The sequence below is a fragment of the Equus asinus genome, chromosome 3 (genome assembly GCF_041296235.1).
Source record: "Equus asinus isolate D_3611 breed Donkey chromosome 3, EquAss-T2T_v2, whole genome shotgun sequence".
Lineage (NCBI taxonomy): Eukaryota > Metazoa > Chordata > Mammalia > Perissodactyla > Equidae > Equus > Equus asinus.
The window spans coordinates 36,094,059-36,117,452 of NC_091792.1; the positions used below are offsets into that span (position 1 = coordinate 36,094,059).

At 38.1% G+C, this 23,394-nt stretch overlaps 1 protein-coding gene across 4 annotated transcripts in view; it reads right to left on the reverse strand.

Annotated features, from left to right (window-relative positions):
* NR3C2 (nuclear receptor subfamily 3 group C member 2) overlaps nucleotides 1-23,394 on the reverse strand; it is a 326,934-nt gene that overhangs the window by 157,449 nt on the left and 146,091 nt on the right. For 2 of the 4 annotated variants that reach the window (XM_044767137.2, XM_070504866.1), the window contains exon 3: nucleotides 5,890-6,041. In XM_044767137.2, coding sequence (XP_044623072.2) covers nucleotides 5,890-6,041 — 152 coding nt within the window. The remainder of the gene's footprint in view (nucleotides 1-5,889; nucleotides 6,042-23,394) is intronic. The other 2 variants (XM_044767138.2, XM_044767139.2) reach the window with 1 other exon arrangement.

Sequence of the window (23,394 nt, forward strand, 5' to 3'; positions counted from 1 at the left end):
CCTATGTTACTTCCCAGAGAGTCTTGTTAACTGTCCTCTCCTCTCAATCCCTAAGACTGCTGGTCTAGTTCTATCCCTGGTCATCTCTTACCCAAATTATTTGAAACTACCATCAGAACTGTCCCCCTTTAAATAAGCATACCTCCCTGCAGCCAGATATTACATGGCAAAACTGAATTTACCATTCTGCTGCATGAAAACATTCAGAGGTTCTGTTTTGCCCAAGGATAAATTCAGGCCCCTCCTTAAATCCAGAACCTGGGCCCAATCTGCACATTTAGCCTCACCTTCTATCACCTCACACCTCAAATTTTCACAGTGGTACCACAAAATTGCTTCTGACGCCCTGTGCAGACAGCTTGTCCTTATCCTCCTTCAGCACTGCCAATCCTAATCTTTCAAGATTCAGTTTGGGGGTCAATTCCTTAAGAAGCCTTCCCTGACCTTTCATGTTGGCCTAAATGTCATTGCTGTGCGTGTTTCCATAGCAACCAACTGAGGGGATATCAAAAATCTGGGCAAACACTTGCAATTAACACGAAAGCCTTATGCTTATGTAAGGAGGAAAGAAGAGTTCAGAAAAATCATACATATAATCTACTGAGTAGGTATTTATTTAAGCTCTTATAGTAAGTAATTAGAACCGAATTACCTGGTTCCTAATTTCTGGTAAAGGAAAAGAAAACCAAAACAATCTTTAAAGTGTTTAACAAGAAAACTGCAAGCCAGAACAGTCTGGTTTCCCATCTCTGACTCAGCAGTTTTGCAGTAGTGACGATGAACTTTGACATCCACTAGCTTCCTGTGCATGGTTCCCAGGGACACTGCGGGCTGTATCACGCCATGAACTGGAGACATCTAAAAATTATTAAATTATCTCCTCGCTTTATCATTTCCTTATTTTATTTTGCTAGGTATAAGGAGGTAGCTATACTTCAATGATTATATGGCATCATTCTGATTTAGTCTGTGTGCACTAAATTTAAGTTCTTCATTTTGCGGCACAACGTTACTGCTCACACTCTTGCTTGCTTGGCCCCTCTTGATCATGAGCACACACAGCATTGATAGGGATAACTTGGGTAAAGCACATGGCGAGACATGCTTTCCTCTGGACTTGTTCGGTTTACTCATTAATTTTAGAAAAGCAAAGAAAATGAACTAGTAATCAACCAATACATTTCCTTAAAATGTTTTCCCCTATAGAATAATCAATCTATAAATTTAAAGATTTTGACCTATATGCCGTGAACTACATGTGAAAGGAATGAAGTACATATTCACAGGCTTGGACGTCTTAAAATACTACGAATTTGAGGAACCCTAAGATTAATCTACAATTACATCTTTTAAGGCAATTTCATTTCAGGGAATAGATTTATAAGTCTCTTATTTAAAGTGAAATGTCTGAGTGTCGAAACTGACATCATATGATTTGGCTGACCTTACCAAGATATGGACTCTTTAGCCTAACAGGTCTGCTTACAAATATATAAATCCAGTTGACTTTATATAATAATGAACTCTCTTCCTCTTTTACAGCCTTATAACTCTCCTGTGATTTGTGATGGCTGTATCTTCCAGACACTGCTTGTATACTGAGTATCCAAAAAAGAAATTAGGCTATAAAATAGTGTGCTGAATGTAGTCAGCTCTGTTCACTGAGGGATCACAAACCAAAATACACCTGAGATGAAACTAAGGGCAATTTACAGTTGGAAAGAGACTGAGAGAGTAAAAACTCAGAGTAGATTTAGAAGTTGAGGATTAGAAGTCAAAAGGTTTGCAAAATTCTTAGGCCAGTTTCATTGCTAATATACTGATTTGGGGGGAAGTCATTTAACTTGAATTGCTCTTACACTGCACAGGTATATTCACGTGTACATTTGAACATTCAGTTGGTGGTCACTAAATATGTATAGTCTTGCTATGTCCTGGAAATAAGACTCTATCCTGCCCTAAAGATGTCTAACAGAGGAGCTAAAAATCCAGTTGGCGGCTCTCAATATTTTTTCTACTGTACAACTCCCTAAGGTGGGGCTGCCCTACTCAGTTACAGAGGTTCAGTAGGGGAATAAATCTCAACAGGCCAGTCCACACTGGAAAATGTGCAAAAGCCCCTCCAGAAAATTTTGACAGACCCTCTAGTCCCCCTCACCCCACGCCCTTTGAGAACTTTGAGCACTGCTAGTCTAGAAGGATCTTACAATCTCAAAGGGCAGCTCTATGGACAAAATAATGCATTACAGGAAAAATGAAGATCTAAGGAAGAAAAAATGAAGAGCTAACAGTGTCATGTGTGTCATTTACATGATCTCTCTACACAGACATTACCAGAGAACTTTAGCATATGTTGGTAGAGAATAAAGATCTAATATTTTAATGCCACTTTATAATTTTTAAAATCTGCAAAAACATTTTGTTTTCATGTAATTTTTCATAGCAGTATTAAGGCAGGAAAATACTACTTTTCCCACTTATATACAAAGTAACTGAGACCCAGGTAAGTTAAATAACTTGCCTTAATCTCGCACTAGTGAGTGGCAGAGCCAGAAACTAAAACTAAGTCTTCTGACCCTAAAAGCCAGTCCAGTTTCCACCACAAGGGACAACTCTACTTAAGTATATATATATTTATTCTTTTTCTTTTTAAGATAGAAAGGTCCTGACAAACCTTCAAGGCAAATAAGCAATTGAAATTTAAAAATAAAATTATAAACTTCCATTTGTAAGTTACAATAATATGGCTCTTAACTAACATTATTGTCAAATAAGGTATTCTGAATGAGACGTCTGTTTTTATATTAAATGTTTAAGAAGAAAAAAGCATATATATACAGTTCCCATTAAACAGAACACAAAGAACATAATTTATACTTTAAAAAATGATCTACAGTCTCCCTACACAGTCATCACTCCGCAATGATAGCAAGCTTTAGAGTGGTGTGCTCCAGGGCATCAAGCCTTAAGCCAATAAACTCAGAGCTCAGACTGTTATGTTTTCCCTCCTGCCTCCCCTCTAGTGTTCATTTCCAGTTCCCTCCTTGGTGGTGTTAGTTCCTTTCGGCTTTAACTGACTCCTCTCATCTCAGCTCCCTCTACCCAGAGCTGCTTAGAATTCTCTGCTTTTCTAATCTCAGGAAGAGCTTAAGGTCATGAAGAAAAACCAGAAAACAAAGTTAGTAAACATTCAAATATGAAAACATATGTACACGTTTTTATATGGGTATGTACAGACACACACACTCACACACACAGGCACACACACTCAGGGTACCGAAGTGTGTCTTCTCAACGCTTACATCACTTCCTTCATTATCACCAAGTAGGCATGAACAGAATGACATATAGGGAAGCATTTTCATGAACAACAGAATTAGGGAAAATGGGAAGAATAGATTATGAGATTTGGAGTTAGGAGAATCTAGGTTTGGAGTCGTAAGACTTTAATAGGGGTCTAAGTTTGGCCTTATGATTCTGACTAGATTAGTTGATTGGGTCTCATCCCAAATGTCTTCATCTGTAAAAGAGGAATAAAATAACATCTAGACACCATAACTTTGCAAAATTAATGCCTCAGATGATATAAAGGATTATAAAATAATTTATTTTTAAATCAAAAAGTTTTGATATAAAGATAGTCATATTTCCCACATATTCCTTCTCTTTCACATACACAAAACAGTAAAAGAACATAAAATATGAAACAAAAACAAAGTCATTACTCTCATGAAATTTATATTTAAAATTTACAGCCTTGCTTCATGCAAGTGAGCACTAAAATTCCAATTTCCAAAGAAAAAGGGAATAAAGTATATTATACATTATTGATCAGCTTTCCATTGAAAGAGAAAGATGTACAGACATTTAGTCCTTTCCATATATATTTATACTTCAGTGACGAAAACAATTCTTTCTTCAGCTACTTCCATAGAAACTACTTAAGCAAGAACATCTAGAAAACCTTTTCATTCAGAAGCAGAGAAAGGCAGGTTGTGGAAATAGTCAAAACTTGGGTTCTGATATGAAGACTGACCCATAGGCAGGGCAACACAGAGGGTTCCACTCCAAATGCCCTTCTCTACGCTGTTTTATTTTGACATATCGCCTGACTTCTGTTGACTAATTAGTGAGCCTAAGAGGGGAGTTATTATATTGGAAGGTACAAAGTGGCATTAGGAAGGTGCCAGAGGTAAATTTTACCTATTTATCTTCTACTGAGCCAATCATATTGTTAAGGAAAGAGAGGAGAGGGTGGAAGGGAGGAAAGTCTTAAAAAATGAATTGATTTCAGTATCATACAAATTTGTTTTTCCCATTTTCCAGAAATCAGCCTTCTGGTAACAGAGTTCACCTTTTCCTCTGGGAAATGCTCTCCTCCACTGTCGGTCTAGGTGGTACTAGAAGGCTGATTCCAGGCAGCACTAACCTATCCCATCACTGCATTTCCTGGCCACAGTGATTGGTTCAGAGCGGGGCATGTGAGCCAAGTTCAGTCTAAGGAGATTCAATTGGGGGCTTCTTTAAGAACTGCTGGGAATAGAAAACTCTGTCTTAATGGAGGCCTGGTGGCTGTCTCATCACCACAAGAGAACTTACGGGAGAACAGAGCCAGAGCAAAGTCAAGTGATGGAGAGAATGGGATTGCATTCTAATGACCTGGCTTAGGACCATAGCTTGCCAGAAGCCAACCCTACACTAGGACTTTCCAGTTATGTGGGCCAATGAATTTCCGTTGGTGCTTAAGCCAGTTTGTGTTGAATTTTCTTTCACCTGTAACCAAGAGCCCATGTCCTAAGAAAGAAATATGAAACTCATATTACCAATTCAATGCTGGGTTTGGGGACTATTAAACAATTATTAGTGTCAATAATGTAAAATCATGTCATATCAATTAACCAATGCAAAATCAATCCCAGAAGCACAGAAATAATTACTTGGTCAGCTTTTTCATCCCAGAACTAAGCACATTTCCTTGTGGTCACTGGCAAAACACGGATGAAACATTTGAGTTGTTCATGCTTAACTCTCTGAAACTTAATTCATCTCTCAGAAAACTGCCCTGAGAAATAAATCTACAGAAGTCTTAATGTTGAACTCCTTAGTGAAAATAAGCGTTAATTACACAATAATACTTCTACCAACAGCAAAAATTCTATACTTCAACCAGTCATAGTAGTCAACGTTAATAAAACCATCCGGCCTAAGTCTGACATTAATTAATTGCTTGTAAGTGAGGGTAGAGGAAGGTAACAAAAAAAACTAAAAGCCTATTTCTCCTTAGGAAGTACAATTATTTGGACAGAAGCAAAAGCTAGCCTCAATATACTTAGGGAATTTCAGTAAAATTTTTCATTTAACGTACTGGTCTGGAAACTTTCAGTAGAAATAAAGGTAAGACTCAAACCAGGACCCGGAATCTGAAACAGCTGTTAAATGAAATTATCCTGTATCGAACACAACCTAAATTACAGACATGATCCTGATATTAATGTTTTAATTTGCCACAAACGTATTTATACAGAAACACAGAAAAGGCATAAATGATATATTATGTGCGTGCCTAGTAAAAATAGTCTTTCAGATCATGCACATTAAATTTATGATGACAGAACTATTTTTCTAAGTCTCACTAAAAAGCAAACTGAGACAAACAACAACAAAAAATTCTTTTTGACGGGTTGATCTCAGTTTGCAATTTCAAATTCTGCCCATTAAATATTACTCGGTGGAAAATCTCCAGGTGGTTTTTAGATAAGGCATTATGACTATTCATCACTGACAGATTACATCAAGAATACTTTTGAATTATTTCCCAATACTGTTATAGAGTTAACGGTGCACGTAAACTACAAACTCAGAAAAAAAATACGTAAAAGGAACACCCACATGAACATTTACCTTCCACTGCTCTTTTGAAGAACACTTTGCAGCTGCCACAGGTTACCACCCCATAATGGCATCCTGAAGCCTCATCCCCACACACCAAACATATTTTGGAAGGTCTTGAGGATCCAGTGGAAACACTTCGTAAAGTGGAGCTGGGGAAAGAAATGGAGATTTAAATAACCACACTGCAACGGCACATGGGAGATGCTGCAGAGCTTAGCTCAACATTTGTCAATCATCACGGTTCCATAAGCGAATTCAGTATGTACTGGTCACGTACTATGAAAATAAGGAGGAAGAAAGAAAATGAAGGTAAAACTCTGTCAGTGGAGTAACACTATCAAGAATTCTGTATAGCAAAGCCTATTTTCAGTGCCAAGAAACAATACATAATCACATATAAACTTTTTTCCTTCCTTTTTCTATTTTTGAGAAAGTTTACCAAAAAATATTATTTCCATTCTAGGCGGGCAGGAAGGAGAAGAATCTTGAGCCGAGTCATCATGGAAGTATTTTTGGCCTCAAAGAGCTATTACAATACTTCTCAACTCTCTTCACCCAGACCCACATTATATATCTCAGTTATGCCAGATAAGAAACTCTCCCCATTCCAAAACAATCCACTAATTAAAATTTTAAAATTCTTGCCTTTACTGCCAGCAGTTTTACCCCTCCTGGCTACTGCATTTTTTGCCATGTTACCTTATATAGGTATGTTCAAATTACTTCATTCTGCTGAACAATTTGAAGGGACACGGTCAATAGAAAAAAAAAAAGTCATATATGGCAAATATCTCAGGTATGTTCATGGTAAGAAACTGAAAGATTCTGACCAACAGGTTTTAGAGACATATTTAACCCTTTAAGCAACAATCAATATGAATACTTTAAAGGGGGAATCTTCTCGAGATATGTTATCTATTACTGTGCTAGTTAATGATACATTCTGAAGAAAATTGTTTTAAATTCTAATAAGGAATCATAGTTCAGTGACAGATGTGTACCCAGCAGGCAAAGAAGCTGATTTTTTTCATTCCTAATCCACATGCATTTACTGAATAACTACCCACAGGTCCTGTGCAAGGAACTGAGGAAATGAATGTAAAAAAACCCAGTCTCTGTCCTCAAAGTTAGTAGGGATATGAACTATTATGGTAAGTGCTACGGTGCAGGGTAATATGGCGGCACATTATAGGTTCAGCCTTCCATACTGGGAAGGGTGGGAACATACCAGTCAGAAAGCACTTCCGAAAAGTGATAGCTGAACCGAGGTTTGAAGCATGACGACATGACAGCCACACAGAGAAAGGGGGTGGAGACGGAAGGATGTGCAACGGCTCAGAGAAATGAGAGCTGGACGTGTTTACAAACCTTTGGGTAGATTTGTTGTATGTCACCGCTACCACCTTGCTGTCATGGATTCTGTTTCCATGTGAAGTAGCAGGAATATGGGAAAAAGACTCAAAGAAAACATCTCAAAAGGCTAGAATGGTTATGCTCTGGTGATAAATTCTCTGGTTTTCAAAATAGCTAAAACATGATAATATTGCCTTAATTTTTTTTTTAAAAAACAATTTTACATGTTTTAACTACACTTTCACTAAAGATAGATGAAGTAACAAACTAGTCAGCCACTCAGAGCATTGTAGCATGACTGACTTTCTAGAAAATGACTTCTCAAATGAAGGACTGAAACAATGTTCTCCAAAGTTGTTTCTCCTCCTGAGAAAAGAGCTCTTTATTATTTTTATGAGCGTCCTTTGACTTCTTTATGGCATTCAAAACATTCCATTTCAGCATCAGTAACTTCTTCAGCACATTAGCCAGGCAAACTCAATCCATGCTCTGACTCTCTTGTACTTCACAGGGAGACACCACGACTTTGTAAACGATTAGAATATAACTTAAAATCATCATTAACACGTAACTGCTTTTTCACAACTACAAGCTACATGGGATTTTATTTAACATTTTTGTGAGCCTTGGTCTTCGTCCCCAAACTTAATAGCTTCTTAACTTTAGTCTTCGGAACTCTCCTCTTCTTTCCAAACTTACTTTCTTGGTGATCTCATCCAGTCTCTTGGCTTTAAAGATCGTTAATATGCCCAAGACTTCTAATTGTTTATCTCTAGCCTAGACCCCTCCCTGAAATTTCCAACCCATTTATCTAGCTATTGGACATCTCCACTTGCACATCTGACATGTACCTCAAACTTAACATGCACATAACTTTGCTGATCTTTTCCCTGCCTCCAAATCGCCTCCTCCCACAGACTTTCTCATCTCAGTTAACACCAACTGTTAGGGGCTAAACTGTGTCCTCCTCTAAATTCCTATGTTGAAGTCCTTGACCCTAGCATCTCTGAGTGTGACCTTATTTGAGAATAGAGGGTCACAGCAAATACAATTAGTTAAGATGAGGTCATTCTGGAGTAGGGTGAATGCCTAATCCAACAGGACTGGTGTCCTTATTAAAAAGGAGAAATTAGGACACAGACACACACACAGGGAGAATGCCATGTGAAGATGAAGGCGGTGACGCTTTTATAAGCCAAGGAATGCCAAAGACTGCCAGCAAACCACCAGAAGCTAGGAGAGAGGTACGGAACAGATTCTCCCTCAGAAGGAACCAATCCTACCGACACGTTAATCTTAGACCTCTGGCCTCCAGAACCAGGAGACAATACAGTTCTGTTGTTTGAGCCACCTGGTCTGTGGTAGGTTGTTACAGCAGCTCTGGGAAACTAATATAACAACTTGGACCCATCCCTGACTCTCCTCTTTCTCTCACATCACACATCCAATCTGTCAAATTCTATTTACTTTACCCTCAGAATACATCCAGATTCTGATCACTTCCTACACCTCCTCCAGTATCACTTGAGTCCCAGCTATCAGCACCACTTACCCTGGGATTTGCAAAAGCCTCCTAGTGGATCTCTCTGTTTCTCCTTGTCCCTATCCTGTCCCTGTAGTCAGAATGATCCTTATTCACTCCTTTGCTCAAAACCATCCAAGGGCTTTCCCCTACACTCAGAGTAAAAGTTCAAGTCATCCCTATGACCACAGGGCCACAATCTGGCCTCTGAGACTTCTCTAAACTCTCTCACTTGCCTACTCCACTTCAGCAACACTGGCCTCCTTGCTAGTTCTCAAATACATCAGGCGTGCTCCTACCTCAGGGCCTTTGCACTTGCTGCCCTCTCCTCACCTAGATATCTACATAGCTCCCTCACCTCCTGAGGGCCTCATCCAAACGTCACTTTCTCAGTCAGGCCTTCTCTGCCCACTCTACTGAAAATACCCCTTCTTGAGACCTCACTCTCTCCCTTTCTGCTTTATTTTTCTTCCTGATGTGTATCACCATCCAATATGTTGTATACTTTACTTCTTTAGTCTGTTTATTATCTGCCTCATCCACACGAGAAAGTAAACTCAAGAGGGGGCAGGATTTCCATCTACTATTTACCATGGTGTCCCCAGGGCATGGAAGTACCTGATAGTATAGAGTAGGCACCCAACAAATGAGTGGTTTCAGATAACAGGCATTTTCACAATGGTCATTCTAAAACGCACCACATCATCAATTCTCAAGTCCTACTGCATTCCTCATATAAAGGAATGCAATTTGTTTTTAATGTTCTTGAAGTGAAAAGTATGTAGGGGAACCAAATTAAGAGAAGCTGAAGAGAAAGTCTAGTATAAAAAAGATGCATTGTGAAATCCAAATTAAAACAATAAATTTCTTTAATTATAAAATTAAAGCAAACATGAATTATTTTTCCTCCTTGTTCACTAACACGTTTCAATGACAAAGGAGCCAGTGTGCCTCTGCACACCTTTCGGCAGCCCTCAGCCTCTTCAGTTTCTGGACCACTGTACTGAGCTCTTTTTAACAACGCCTCTTCTATTTTTCAGGCTCTCTCTCACTTTCTTGATCACCAGTATAGACTTTCTTCCAAGTTTTACCTTTGGCCATCTTTGTTTTTATTTCTACACTCCATCTCTTAATAATCTCATCCACTATCCCAGCTCAAACAGCTTTCCTGGTGAAGGATTTCCCAAATCTTTATCTAGCTCCAACCTCTCCCCCATGTTCCATTTCATGTTTTCACTTCTTTTACATAACCTCTTGGCCTCTATGTCCTATTAGCTTATGGAAGGGTACTGCCCTCTGCTAGTCACCAAGTCCTATTCGTTCCAGTCTTGCAAACTCCCACTTTGCTTCTTGTCACCCCACTGTTGGGAACACTGGTTCACTTCCTAAGGGGCCTTCCCTAACCCTGGCCTCTCCTCCGTCCAATTATTCTACAGTGGCTGACAAATGAACCTTCCTGTAAATCAGTTCTGATTCTATTACCTCCCATCTCAGAAATCTTCAATCATCCCTACTCCACAGCACCATAAATGACAACCTTAGTAGGTAGGATATTTAAGTCCCTCTCCCTTCTCAACCTTCCCCTGCAGGTCCTCTCACACTGTCCAACCCTGTGCTCACAACAGTCCAACAGCCCTGCTGAAGTGCTGTGGATGCTGCCATTTACACAACCCAGCATTTCCTTTCCTCGACTCTCACTCCTGGAAACCCTGTCCATCCTTCAAGGGCCCCTGATGTTCTCCCAGCAGGAAGTACCACTCCCCCCCTCCTGATTCATTTCAGCATTTTGTTAACCCCTCTCCTTCACAGGCATCACTTTCGCCTTTACATTAGTGACCTGTGCACTTATCCTGATCCCTTGAGGGCAAAAACCTTGTCCTGTGCATCTCTGTGCTCTCGGCTACCATTAGTGCAGTGTTGATACTATTGAATGAATGAATGAAATCGCACTCATCTCCTCATTACAGTAGAACATAAATTTCCAAAAGGCAATTTTACAGAAGGTAAATTAATGAGGCCAAGGTTATAGGTTCAATTCCTATATGGTTCATCTAGCTTTGCACAGAGGAAAAAAAAAAAAGTATCCAGGGACATAGACTATTTTCAAAAGCTCAGCCAGCTGTCTCACAAACATATGCATTATTAACACAGAAGACAGGCCACAGAGCATGGACAGACCAGGAAAACTCTAGTCTCTACTGACACCCTGTCATGTGGCTATCTTTGAAACTAAAAGAAGGAATGTGGTTGGGAGGTTATATTTCCAGTTTTAAGAAATGCATTAGTACATTTTACAAGGGGGGGAGGAGGGAAAGTGAAGAGAGAAGGGTAGATCTTGAATTCACTTCTTAGACCCTGAGTGTTAGCAAAGTACAAAGGTTATTTAATGATTTTGTCTGTCAGAATTCACCTTTATAGTACAATGGATTTACTAAGCATCTGCAGAGGACATAAGGCCCAAACACACAGGGGCAAAGGCAAGAAGAGAGGCTCGATAAGGAGGCCTGGGTCTTAGTTCTGGCTCAGCCACTACATGGTGAAACCTTAGCAAAATCACCTCTCCTCGTTGGGCCATAATTCTCATCACAAAAAGGTTGAATAGATGATCTCTGAGATCCTTTTCAAGATATTCCTTTAAGATAAAGACGGCACAAAAGATAAATGGGACAGCCTGTCATGATCAAGTTTTATCCAAATTGAATTTCACGCTCAAATTAAAGACAATGTATTATACATTACTTGATCTGGATCAAGTGTAAAAAAAACCTACTATAAAAACTTATTCTTTCATTCAAGTTAATCATAAGGCACTTACAATTGTTCTTGCATCCATATGATTATATCTGTACTAATTTTGGTTAAAATTTCTGTATAAACGTATCCATCAAAATGGTATTCTACCCCCTAAAAACCATTTTAATATTTATGAGTTGTGAAAAGATACCCAAAATGTTCATTTTTGGTCTTGAGAAGCAAAGAAACATTGTTCACAGAGAGAAGTTTATCATCAATAGACAATGGTAGTTCGCAGGATTTTATACAAATGTTAAAATATTATGAAGCAGAAATGAATGAACACGATATTTCCATCTGTAAAGACAGTGTCTCTCTCAGGGAAACATGAGTTAGATGCAACCATTTTCAATACCAAATGCAATCGTTCTGATGACCCAGTGAAGAGACTGAAGAGATCAATTAAAAGTTCATGATGATTTTGGTGACAATCGGGAGGGGATATACTAGCCAACCATCAAAAGCACTTACTGAACTATCTTTTTCCCTGAAACAGCGGGATACTTAGGGAGAAGCAATAAGAAGCTGTGCGAGAAAAAATGATTTTTACAGATCAAAAAATGACTGGAGAAACTGGCTGAGAATCTATAATGCATCATGTTGTTCCAGAAATTACCATACGTAAAACTATCTTTCCCCAACTTTACAATTATATAACAATACAGTAGTGACTGAGCCACTATTCAGTGACCAGAAAGCCTTCATATGAAAAGAATACTTTGTTTCATTTCTTAACCTTACTCAATATGAATTAAACAAACCTATCTTTTGTACTATAACTTAATCAGGTATATGCTTCCACTCCCACCACCAGCTGCTAAAAAGTTCTTTTCCATGTATAATCAATTCAAGCATTCATTTAACTATCCAGAGCAAGAGTGAGAATTTGGAGGAATAGACAAACAATACTTCAGTAAACATCCTTATATCTGAACATACTGGTGTGTCTAAATCATTCATTCATTAAGCTATTCATTGAAAGCCTACAATGGGCCCCACTAATCTAGGTACTCAGATGAATAAGAGAAAGTAGCTATTCTCATGGAGTTTCTACTGTAGCAGGAGAGATAGACAATGTTGAAGTAAGCAAATAATTTCAGACAGTGATAAATTCTATGAAGAAAATGATAGAGACTGAGATTGGATGGGGCAGTAAGGATAGGATTCTTTAGAAAGGTAGCCTGAGAAGGTGTCTTTGGGAAGACAAATGACAAAGTAGCCAGTCATGTGAAGATGCCCAACAAAGGGAACAACAAGTGTAAAGTCTCTGAGACAGGAACGAATGTGACAAATTCCAGATACAGAAATGAGGGCAATGTGGCTGAAATGCAGGCAACAAGGAGGAAGGGGAGATGAGAGGTGGATGTGAGGCACAAGAAGAATGCAGAGACGGATCACATGGGTCTCGAAGGCTATGGTAATAAGTTAGAATACTACTGTAAGTGCCATCAGGAGTGATGTGAATATGGAAATGTTTTAAGCAGAAGAGTAAGATGATCTGACTGACATTTAAACATCTTACTTTGGCTGTTGCATGGAGAATAGATTGTAGGAGTGTGTGATGTTGGAAGTGGGAGAGACCAGTCAAGGAGGCTCCCGCAAGCATCCAGGCAGGAGATGATAATGGCTTTGACTCAGCTTAAAGTAGTAAAGACAGTGAGAAGTGGTCTTTCCTTTCTTTTCTTTTTCTTTTTTTTTTTTTTAAGTAGATAGTACCAAAAGGACTTGCAGAAAAATTGGGTGGTGGTGCTATTAAAATGTATGGCTGGGGTGAAGAGCAGGCTGGCAATTAGGGGGAGTTTGTTTTGGACCTGACACTGATGGAACAGTATTGGTATGGTATGCTCCTACTTTTGAAAATAATACAGTAACAAAAATATTAATAATAGCCTACCTATAGGAAAAACTAGGAGCAATACATATCAGCTTTACTTAACCATCATGGGCCAGTTTCTTCATCTGTAAGGTAGTGATACCAAAGGTCCTACTTTACAGCGTTGTTACAGATTAAATTACTCAGTATATGTAAGAGCACTTAGAACAGTGTCTGACACACATTCAGTGCTATTGAAATTCTGGCTATTACAACTGGGTATTATTGTTGGATCTATAAATCTTAACAGAGACTGCTAGAGCACTGGAACTACAGATAATTCTACTTTTCTATAGTTTCCTGTACTGCTTTTAATTTATATAAGCATGTATAACATTGGTAAGCAGTAGAAGAAAGGGTTTTTAAAAATATATTATAAAATAGTGGTATTACAATAGCCATATTATGTATCTATTATACAGGTAGTGTTTTATGTGCGTGTGGATCTGATTATTTCTTGTAAGAATTCTGGTTCCTCTGGTGTCCGTAGCGTGTAGGTGGGAAATAGCCACATTAGATCATTAGAATAAATGATTACTGAGATTCAAATACATACTCTTTTATATAAAGAACACTAAATATAAGAAATGTAAGAATTTGGAGAACACTCAAAACAAAAAATGCATTTCAAAAGTATAAATCAACCTTTAACAGCTGGTTTACTGAAATCCTTATTTTCACCCACATAAAATATGAAAAAGTAAAAAATCTTTTTCCTATTTCCTTTTGTTTTGATAAGCATATATTTTGAGTCACAATATTTAACCTGAGGTCTCTCATACTCATTTTCCCATTAGTTAGGGGGAATATTTGGGAGTGATTCTTGTGGTACATATTTTTTTCTGGTGTTGTCTTTGATGATAAACGAATCACTAATGTTTTGGAGGATAACTTGTCACTAAATAAGGTTGATCTTCTTAAGCCTTGATTCTTAATGCACCATAGATGGGAATTAAAGAATTGGTACAAATCTTACAATCTCAGCTGTATGAATAAAATTACAGATAAAGTCACCCAACACAGAAAATGCAAGGATATAAGTAGCTTGAAAAAAAAAAAAAACTTTAAGCACAGCAATGGCTGATTAGTCTTTTCAATTTACTTTTTGTTTGTTTGTTTTCACAATTGTTTACAGCATTAATACTACTTATTAGACTGGCTCTGCTTAATGAGATATGTATTTTTTACACTTTAAATTTCATTTAAATGAATGCAATTTGCCCATAAAAGACTTAAAATTATAATCAATAAAGCACTGCTTCAGCAGAGCAGAAAAGTATCCTGAAACAGATCTAAAAGAAAAAAAAAGTAGGAATATTTTACACCACAAGCAACTGAAGCCCACACTAGTATGTGTACAATTTCACTTTTAAAATAAGGATCCATGCTAGCAGAGCATTCAAGTAACTATTTCTCCTTAAACCATGGCTAGACAAATTAGCAACTGACCAAAAGATGCAAAATCTATTTTTTGGAAAATAGGCAAAAATATTTAAATCTAGATTAAAATTTATTTTCTAACAAAACAAAGAAAATAGTCAAATGTAATTATTGGCCACTGTATTATTAATGAATCATTTTAACCAAGAAGTTTTTACTAAACACAAACTATGTGAAAGTCCTTCTGAGAATACAAAGATAACAAATGCCTTCTACTCTCAATGAGTTTATTATCGAGCAGAATAGATAAGACCTGGAGACCAGTAAATAGTAAAGTCACTACGTGATAAGAATCATCCATGGCTTAAAAATAAATTAGAATTCAAAGAGAGTCCAATAACTTGCAATTAGGTCGAAGGAAGCTTCACAGAGGAATAGGGTAAGGTGAAAATGAGCTGAACCAAGAAAAAGGTTTAGACAATACCAAATACACTGGGATCCAGAACTCAATGAGCTTCACTCTTGAGATAAGCATGGAAAATGGCCCAAATCACGAAGGGTCTCTAACACCAGATTACATAGTTAGAGACGATTCTAGGACGATGTGTTAAAACACCTGGTAGACAGCTGAAAATATGGCATGGAAAACGAAGAGGGACAGGTACAAAGATCTACTATGTTAAAGAACATAATTAAAGTGATTATGATTTTTAATACATACAATACAGACAATGAAAGCAAAAAGGTCTGATGAGTTGGAAGAAAACTAAGGACCAGTGAATAGGGCAAGCATGAAAAACATGTTCAACAAGAGAAAGGATGTAATGTAACTTAAAAGATAAATTATTCTAAGAAAGCAAGGACTCAGATTTTATTCATGAACAATGAATGAGTTCACCCAGGGAAAAGTTGGAAGGAGGAGGAAAGAAGGTCATAGATGAAAATCTACAGAAAACTAACATTTCTGGCTAGACAGAGAAAGGAGATCTTGCTAAGAAACTTGAGGAAGAAAAACCAAAGAAGCAGGAAGGCAAGATAATGCAGTCTTGGAATCAAGGTAGGAGAGCATCAATGAGAGGTCAACAGTGCCAAATGCCACCAAGAGGACAAAACGTAAGGTTGACCATCGGGATGTGGTAATCCTTGACACCATTAACCTTAGCAATGGTTGGTTTTTACGCATATATAAGATGCATACACAAGCCATATTTAAGTGAAAAGCTCTCCCCATATTTTCCATTAAGGAGTTTCCATATTCAGGGAAGTTGTCTTTGTCATAGAACTATACTTGGTAGTACAATTTGAGTATATGCAGAGTCTCTAAAAAGATCTAACATCAAATCATTTCCAGAAACATTCCTTGAGCACATATATGTCAATCAGTGGTTGCTAAGACAATGATCAAATATATGAGCTAAAAAATGCCTCCATATTTAATTTTGCCTCTGCAGTCATTGGCATGTGTGAATGTATTTAAATATATTATAAGTTAGTTAGAATCCCCTGGAAAGGAATCACATCCATCAGTCAGTACTTAATAAAGTACATTTTAAGATGAGTACCTTTAACTGCTTCCTTGAGTGTATAAAGTATGTTTTAAGGAGATGACTACAAAATGCTTGCTTGAGCATTTTTAATTACAGTGACTTCACTTTCAAAATGTAAAATACATATTAAACGATTTCTCTTTTTCCCCTAAACATTAACTATCTTTATGTTAAGATGCAGACTTAGATGCTGTTGATACAGATGTCATGAGACACTGAGCACTAAAGGGGACGGGACCTAACTGTAGTTATTTAGAAGTTATTGATTTCAGCGTGTTTTTTGTTTACCATATTTTCAAAAAGTTGATGTAAAACACACTTCATCATGTAGAATATGGCTTCTTTCTATAAATTTAATTAATGAATCAAAGCTCCAAACAGCTTTTTTCCTGAGTGGTTTTTCTTGCATTCTAGAAATAACCACTTTCTTTGCCATTGGTATCACCCTCTGCTTTGCAAACTCAGTTCCACCATTACTGCTGCTATGCGTGACTTGTTCATAAGATCATGGGGGCTCTTCAAATCACACCCTCTGTGCTACCTGCCTTACACAAAGTTTTTTGACGTAGGATAAAGGGATAGCCTTCATTGTTTCAAGAATTTACATGTGATAGGTTTAGGGAAGCTCACTCCAAAATTTTTAAACTAATGACATTAATGACAATGTCATAGTACATTTTGGGCAGAGTTACCACTCCTCAAAATATTAAAAACAGCATTTTAATATGACATCAAAAGTCTTAAAGAATGCTTATATTAATTGGATCAAATTAATTAACATTTCAGTTTCTGAATAATCAATGAGGTATCACTTGAGAGTTAGGGAAAAAACTGAAAAAAAAATTCCCAAGTAATCAACTTATTTTCTTAGGTTAATTCTATAATTGTGAAATAACATCACTGCCTTCAGGTCAGCTTAATACTCTGAAATGATCGTTCAGTAAAAGCATAAGGAATCTATCAGAAAAAAAAATATTTTCCATTCACACCTTAGCTTATTATGACAGGTAAGAAATACGCCCCTTTTCAAAATACTAATGAATTTTTCTAGTCACAAGGGTTTTCTTTATGGAAGCCTAGAGTAGAACCACACACAAAATGAGCAACCCTGTCCTTAGCCTGCTTAAAGGCAGGGTGACTTGCACCTGGCTCCTGTTGCCAGGCCTCACCAACAAGAACAGTGGTGTCAGGGCTGCAAAACGCTACTCAGGGGAGAGTCCAGCCTCACCGGTAAGCGCTGAAATAAGGCACGCGCACAGGCGCACACACACTGACAAGGAAACGCACACTCAAACGTGCAAGAATCTTCAGTGTCACGACTTGCTGCTCTTCAGGTATTTTACATTAAGAATTCCCTTGGAAGAAAGTGGCAGAGGCTTTACGTAGGAGCAACCACAGGGCTCTAATCAGGAGATTTAGATGACTGAGTCTGTGAAGAAATTCGGAGGCATCTTTTCTGCCCCACCCCCACACCCATCAGGATGGATGAATCAATGCTGCCCTGTTCCACCGGTTGCCTAGGCTCGCCTTTACGTCCCCTACAGAGCTCCCTTTTAAAATTCTTCCTCTTAAGCACAGTTTGTAGGATTAAGTCACAGGAAATGTCTGTTTTTCAACCGTTTTTGACCTGCAAAATCAGGAACTTCATATGGTTCCATATACATTTCTGGCCTCTGGCTTTAATGATAAAATAGGGTCTGCCATAGGATAACAGCATTTCCAATTCAATAAAATGATCATTTACCATTATGTGGGCCATAACACTCTACTAAATATGGCGGTCTTAGGCCTTCAAGGTAACACACAGAAGCATCCAGGTGAAGTACTTATTGCTTATCCCCACGCTGGACTGCTGAGTTCCCTTCCATTACCACATTCTTCACCAATTTGGGCTATTATTTTAAAAATTGCTATTACATATTCGTTCATTTATTCTGATCAATTTCATTACTTCTACTTTTAAGAGAAATGCCAGTTTAAAAAAATGATTTTAATAAATCAAACTGTATGCTCGTTTCCTGACTTGCCACGAACAGAACAATGACAGAATTCTGAGTACTTTCTTTGGGTCTTTGTTTTTCTTAGGGTTTGAAGTTTGGGGCTGTTTCTTTGATTTCCTCCCTCCAAAAATATTTGAAGCCTAAGGTTTCAGAATGGTTGTTCTTTGGCTAAGACTGTATGCTCACATGTGTGCTAACAAACGGCCACTGAATCAGTGATGCTCCATGTGGCCAACACACAGGTACAGAAAAATGCACTATTTATTTACCTCTTAGCTACCATCTTTTCCAGATATCTTGCACCCTACCTTAACCTTAAGGAGAAAAATCAAGAAGAAATACCTACCAAATATTCTGCCTCTTCCTCCTTCTCTTCCCATCTCTGTCCCCCTTCCTCCTACCCAACTCCACTCTCCACATATTTTGGCTTTGAGAAAAAAGCTAACACTATTACCAGAGGTGTGGGTATATTGGGTCCTCATTAGAGCAGACATTAAAATTATGTATATACTTAATTTAAATTAAAAGGACCATCTAGGTATTTTCCAATAGTTGGAGTGGAAGAAGGAAGAACTTCCAGGGCCTACCATTTTTCTAGCTAGTTCAATGTATCTCCTTACTCATCTTATCTCTGTCACTATTCTGGTACTAAGGAACAGGCATGGTCACCTCCAGATCGCTCTACAAGCCACAGGCCTTGTGTATGAGCAATAAGCAGGTGCTGAAGCAACTGCTTTGTCCCTCTTTCCATTTACTCAACACCATTACTGAGCACCTTGCACACGCCAGGCATTCGTCTAAGTCTTTGACACCTATCAGCTAACAAAATACACTAAAATCTCTGACATTTGGAGGTCATACTTGAGTGCTAGGATGGGGATGGCGGGGCCAGAAGTACAGCAAATCACTACTGGAAAGTAAAGGAATATTTCTATATTAACTTCAAAAATAATTTTATATTATTTTCCTCCTTCTTACAAAAACATATCGTCTGCTTAAAATAGCCCTCTTCAAAGCAAGAAAAACCAAAACGAAAGTTCTAAATTCAGTTACCTCAATGTAACTTCTACTTCTTACAAATGAGATGAGAATCACAAAATGAGACGTGCTCCCAAGAGTACTGAATCAGGACTTACATACACGCTTTTACTTAGCACTCGTGTGTGTGTGTGCGTGTGTACGAGTGTTAAAAGACCCTTGGAATTTCTTTACGTAAATATGTCAGTCTTTTCTTGCTTTCAGTAGATGTAGCAGTCCTTCAAATAAAAAGGTACTCATATTTTTACTACTGGCTTTAATGCTCGAGTCAATTATCTTCCAACGTTGTGAAGATCTGTACTTATAAAAGACAATTGTTAACTTAGACCAAAATAACTTTTTATCATCTCCCTGACGTCCTTAAAAGCAATTACAGAAGCTTTTCTCAAAAGTTTTTAAAATGTAAGCTTTTGCCTTTGGAATAGATCTGAGAAAAGATGAAAAACGTTTTGAAAACAAGGCAAATGGCATAGATATCAAAGCAAATGTGACATTGTTTAGTGGTCAGAAGTGGTGCCACCGGAGTTTGTGGGGAAAAAAAAAAGATTTCAGTGTACCTATAAATAGTGATGAAAGATGGTGAAGAAGTTGAGGAAGGGCGTTCCTTCGCTTGTAACTGCAACAAGGCAAACGGCAGCGTGGGAGTCACTGAGAGCTCTCGCTTCAAAAATGTCTTCCTGCCACGTAGTGCTGCCAGACAAGGAACTGAAGGATGGCCAGCTGATACTACCCTGACAACCCACCACCAAAGACAGGAGAGAGCCTGGTTTTCCCTTTTTATTTTATTATATGGAAATCCCTAAACTAAGATTTACTAAACCTCCTATGTTTAATTTCAGTGCCACAGAACTAAGGCTGCTAGGTGTCTTGACTTGATTTCAAGGACATGCATATATCCTCTATTAAAACTGTACCATAAACACCTGCTTGCAATAAAATCTTTGGAATTTGTATTAACATTCTCTTTCTAGTGTTTGAAACAAAGTACATACTACATGCACCTTTTGGTGGAGATTAATAGAACATTTTTTCAAATATAGGGAACATAATACAAATGTGTATATATACACGTATTTATATCTAGGGAAATTTTACCCCACTTTAAAGAATATGGTCATCAACATAATTTTTTGTGTCTGTGTGTGTGAGGAAGATTGGCCCTGAGCTAACATCTGTTGCCAATCTCCTCTTTTTGCTTGGGGAAGGCTGTCGCTGAGCTAACACCTGTGCCAATATTCCTCTATTTTTTGTATGTGGGATGCTGCCACAGCATGGCTTGATGAGCAGTGTGCAGGTCCATGCCCAGGATCTGAACCTGTGAACCGAACCCTGGGCCACCAAAGTGGAGTGCATGAACTTAACCACTACGCCATTGGGCCAGTGCCCCAACATAATTTATTTTTAATACAGTAAAATAATGTTCAGGAATCAGAATGGCATCTTGGCTTTCTTCCCTCTTAATTTAGTAAAACTTACCAAAACTGACAACATAACTTTTAAAGACCCAGAAAAGAAGAAGGAGTTGGCTCCAGGGTGCTGTGCTGTGATCCCAGTAGAGTGTGTCACAGGAATAGGACGAAATTTACCAGAACCAACACGGACACCTGAGAAGGGACACAGGGCTGGGACAAGGAGGTGGTCAGGAAGCAGGAAGAGAAGAATGAGAAGCAGAGAAAAGACACCAGGAAAAGGCTAGGCAACCAGTTAGAGCCAGTGAGCGCAGAGATGCCTAAAGTTACGAAGAAGGAAAGGTTCCAAGTCAGCAAGACCATTGGAAACCAGGCAACAGAGCTATAGCCATCTGTGCAGTGGGCACAGGGTTGAGCTCCACAGCAGAGATGAGGTGGCAGGCCTAGGCGGGTCAAGTCGGGGGACAGATAGAGATAACAGTGCGGGGGCAGATAAACTTTGAGGTGTGGAAGCTCACCCCACCCAAGGAGCCTCCCCAGCTTGCCCAGGGACTGGAGCCCCACCCTGGCCATGGCCATGGGTCTGGGTGTGCTCAGCCCAGACCATGTCACCTGCAGCAAAGGATATAGGCTGGCATATTTAATAAGTAACAGAAAGCCAGCTCATGGGGAAAAAATAAAGTTAATGCAGGTGAGAAAGGAAAGGGAGAAAAAGAAATCTTTTAAAAAAACAGGTAGCTGGAAGCAGCATAAACTTTCCAAATATGCTAAGTGTTTTAAGGGAACTGCTGGTAGGAACAGATGGTGTTCAAAGACACAAATGACAATTTATTGGAGTCCTAGAAAGGCGGGTATATACAAGTTTAGTCAGAAGAGTTACCTAACAATGACATGTATTTCCAAGGAAGAAACAGGAAAATAATAGTAGAAATAAAAATGACATAGAAAGAAAATAATTCTGAAGTATGCATCTAAGTTCACTGTTTATCTTCTAGGCAGAGAACACCACAGAAGTACCCCTTTATCCACAGTTTCATTTTACGCGGTTTCAGTTACCTGGGGTCTGAAAATATTAAATGGAAAGTTCCAGAAATAAACAATTCATACGTTTTAAATTGCTCGCCATTCTGAGTAGCATGATGAAATCTCACGCCATCTTGCTCTGCCCACCTGGGACATGAATCATCCCTTTGTTCAGTGTGTCCACCCGTCAGTCACTTAGGAGCCATCTGGGTGATCAGCTTGACTGTTGCATTATCGCACTGCTTGTGTTCAAGTAACCCTGATTTTACCTAATCATGGCCCCAAAGTGCAAGAGTAGTGATGCAGATAGAGATTTGGCAATTTGGATATGTCAAAGAGAAGCCACAAAGTGCTCCCTTTAAGTGAAAAGGTGAAAGTTCTTGACTTAATAAGGAAAGAAAAACATTGTATGCTGAGGTTGCTAAGACCTATGGTAACTTTTATTACAGTGTATTGCTATAATTGTTCTAGTATTAGTTATTGTTTTTAATCTATTTGTGCATAATTTATAAATTAAACTTTTTCATAGGTATGTATGTATAGGGAAAAACATAGTAAATATAGGGTTTGGTATAACCTGCAATTTCAGGCACCCACTAGGGGTCTTGGAACACAGCCCCACTGGATAAGGGGGGACTACCGTATTTATTAATTGAAACAATTATAGCCACATTAAATGGAAAGATCATTAGAAAGTGATAAGTATAAGATATTAAAGGTAGGAAAAAGGATTTGTTATGATCAAAGAAAGAATTTTCTACTGTATGTTTGTAGGGTAACAAAGAAATTTGCTGAGGTCTAAAATTAATCTAAAAAGTTTTGTTCACTTTTATTTCCAAAATTTAAATTATAAAAGCAAATAAGAGTTTATGAGGAACTCAATAGGCTATAAAGTAGATAAAGCTAACCTTATATTATAAACCATGTGAAAACTATGAAATACAATGAAATAAAATTACCATATACCATTCATACAACTAATAAGAAAATCTGGAGCTTCCAAGAGTCAATAGATACCAAGCAACTTTGAACAAATTTCGAATTCAATTTACAATTCCTGAAGTAGGAAAAAATATTTCAACACAGACTTATTTAAAAAAACATATTGAGGGGCAAGCCCTGTGGCCTGGCAGTTAAGTTCCCCACTTCAGTGACCCAGGATCAGTTCCCAGGCATGGACCTACACCACTCATTGGTGGCCACACTGTGACAGCACCCCTGTACAAAACAGAGGAAGATTGGCATAGATGTTACCTCAGGGTGAATCTTCCACAGCAAAAAAAACAAACACATTAGTTATGAATAACATAAGATGTGATTATAATAAAAATGGGATAATTTGGTTTATGAAATTTCATAGTACTACTTATTATTCATAAACTTTTTTTCTTAAAACTAGTGTTAAAATCATTCTAAAATATACAGAGTATAGTGAATGCAATGGAGGACTTTCACATCAACCCAGAACCTTAGACTCCTTACTGTGAACATTTTCTGCGAGCCTTCATATATTTGACCTGAGAATATTTATTTCCTGGGGGCGGGGGGAGGCGGGAGAGGAGCA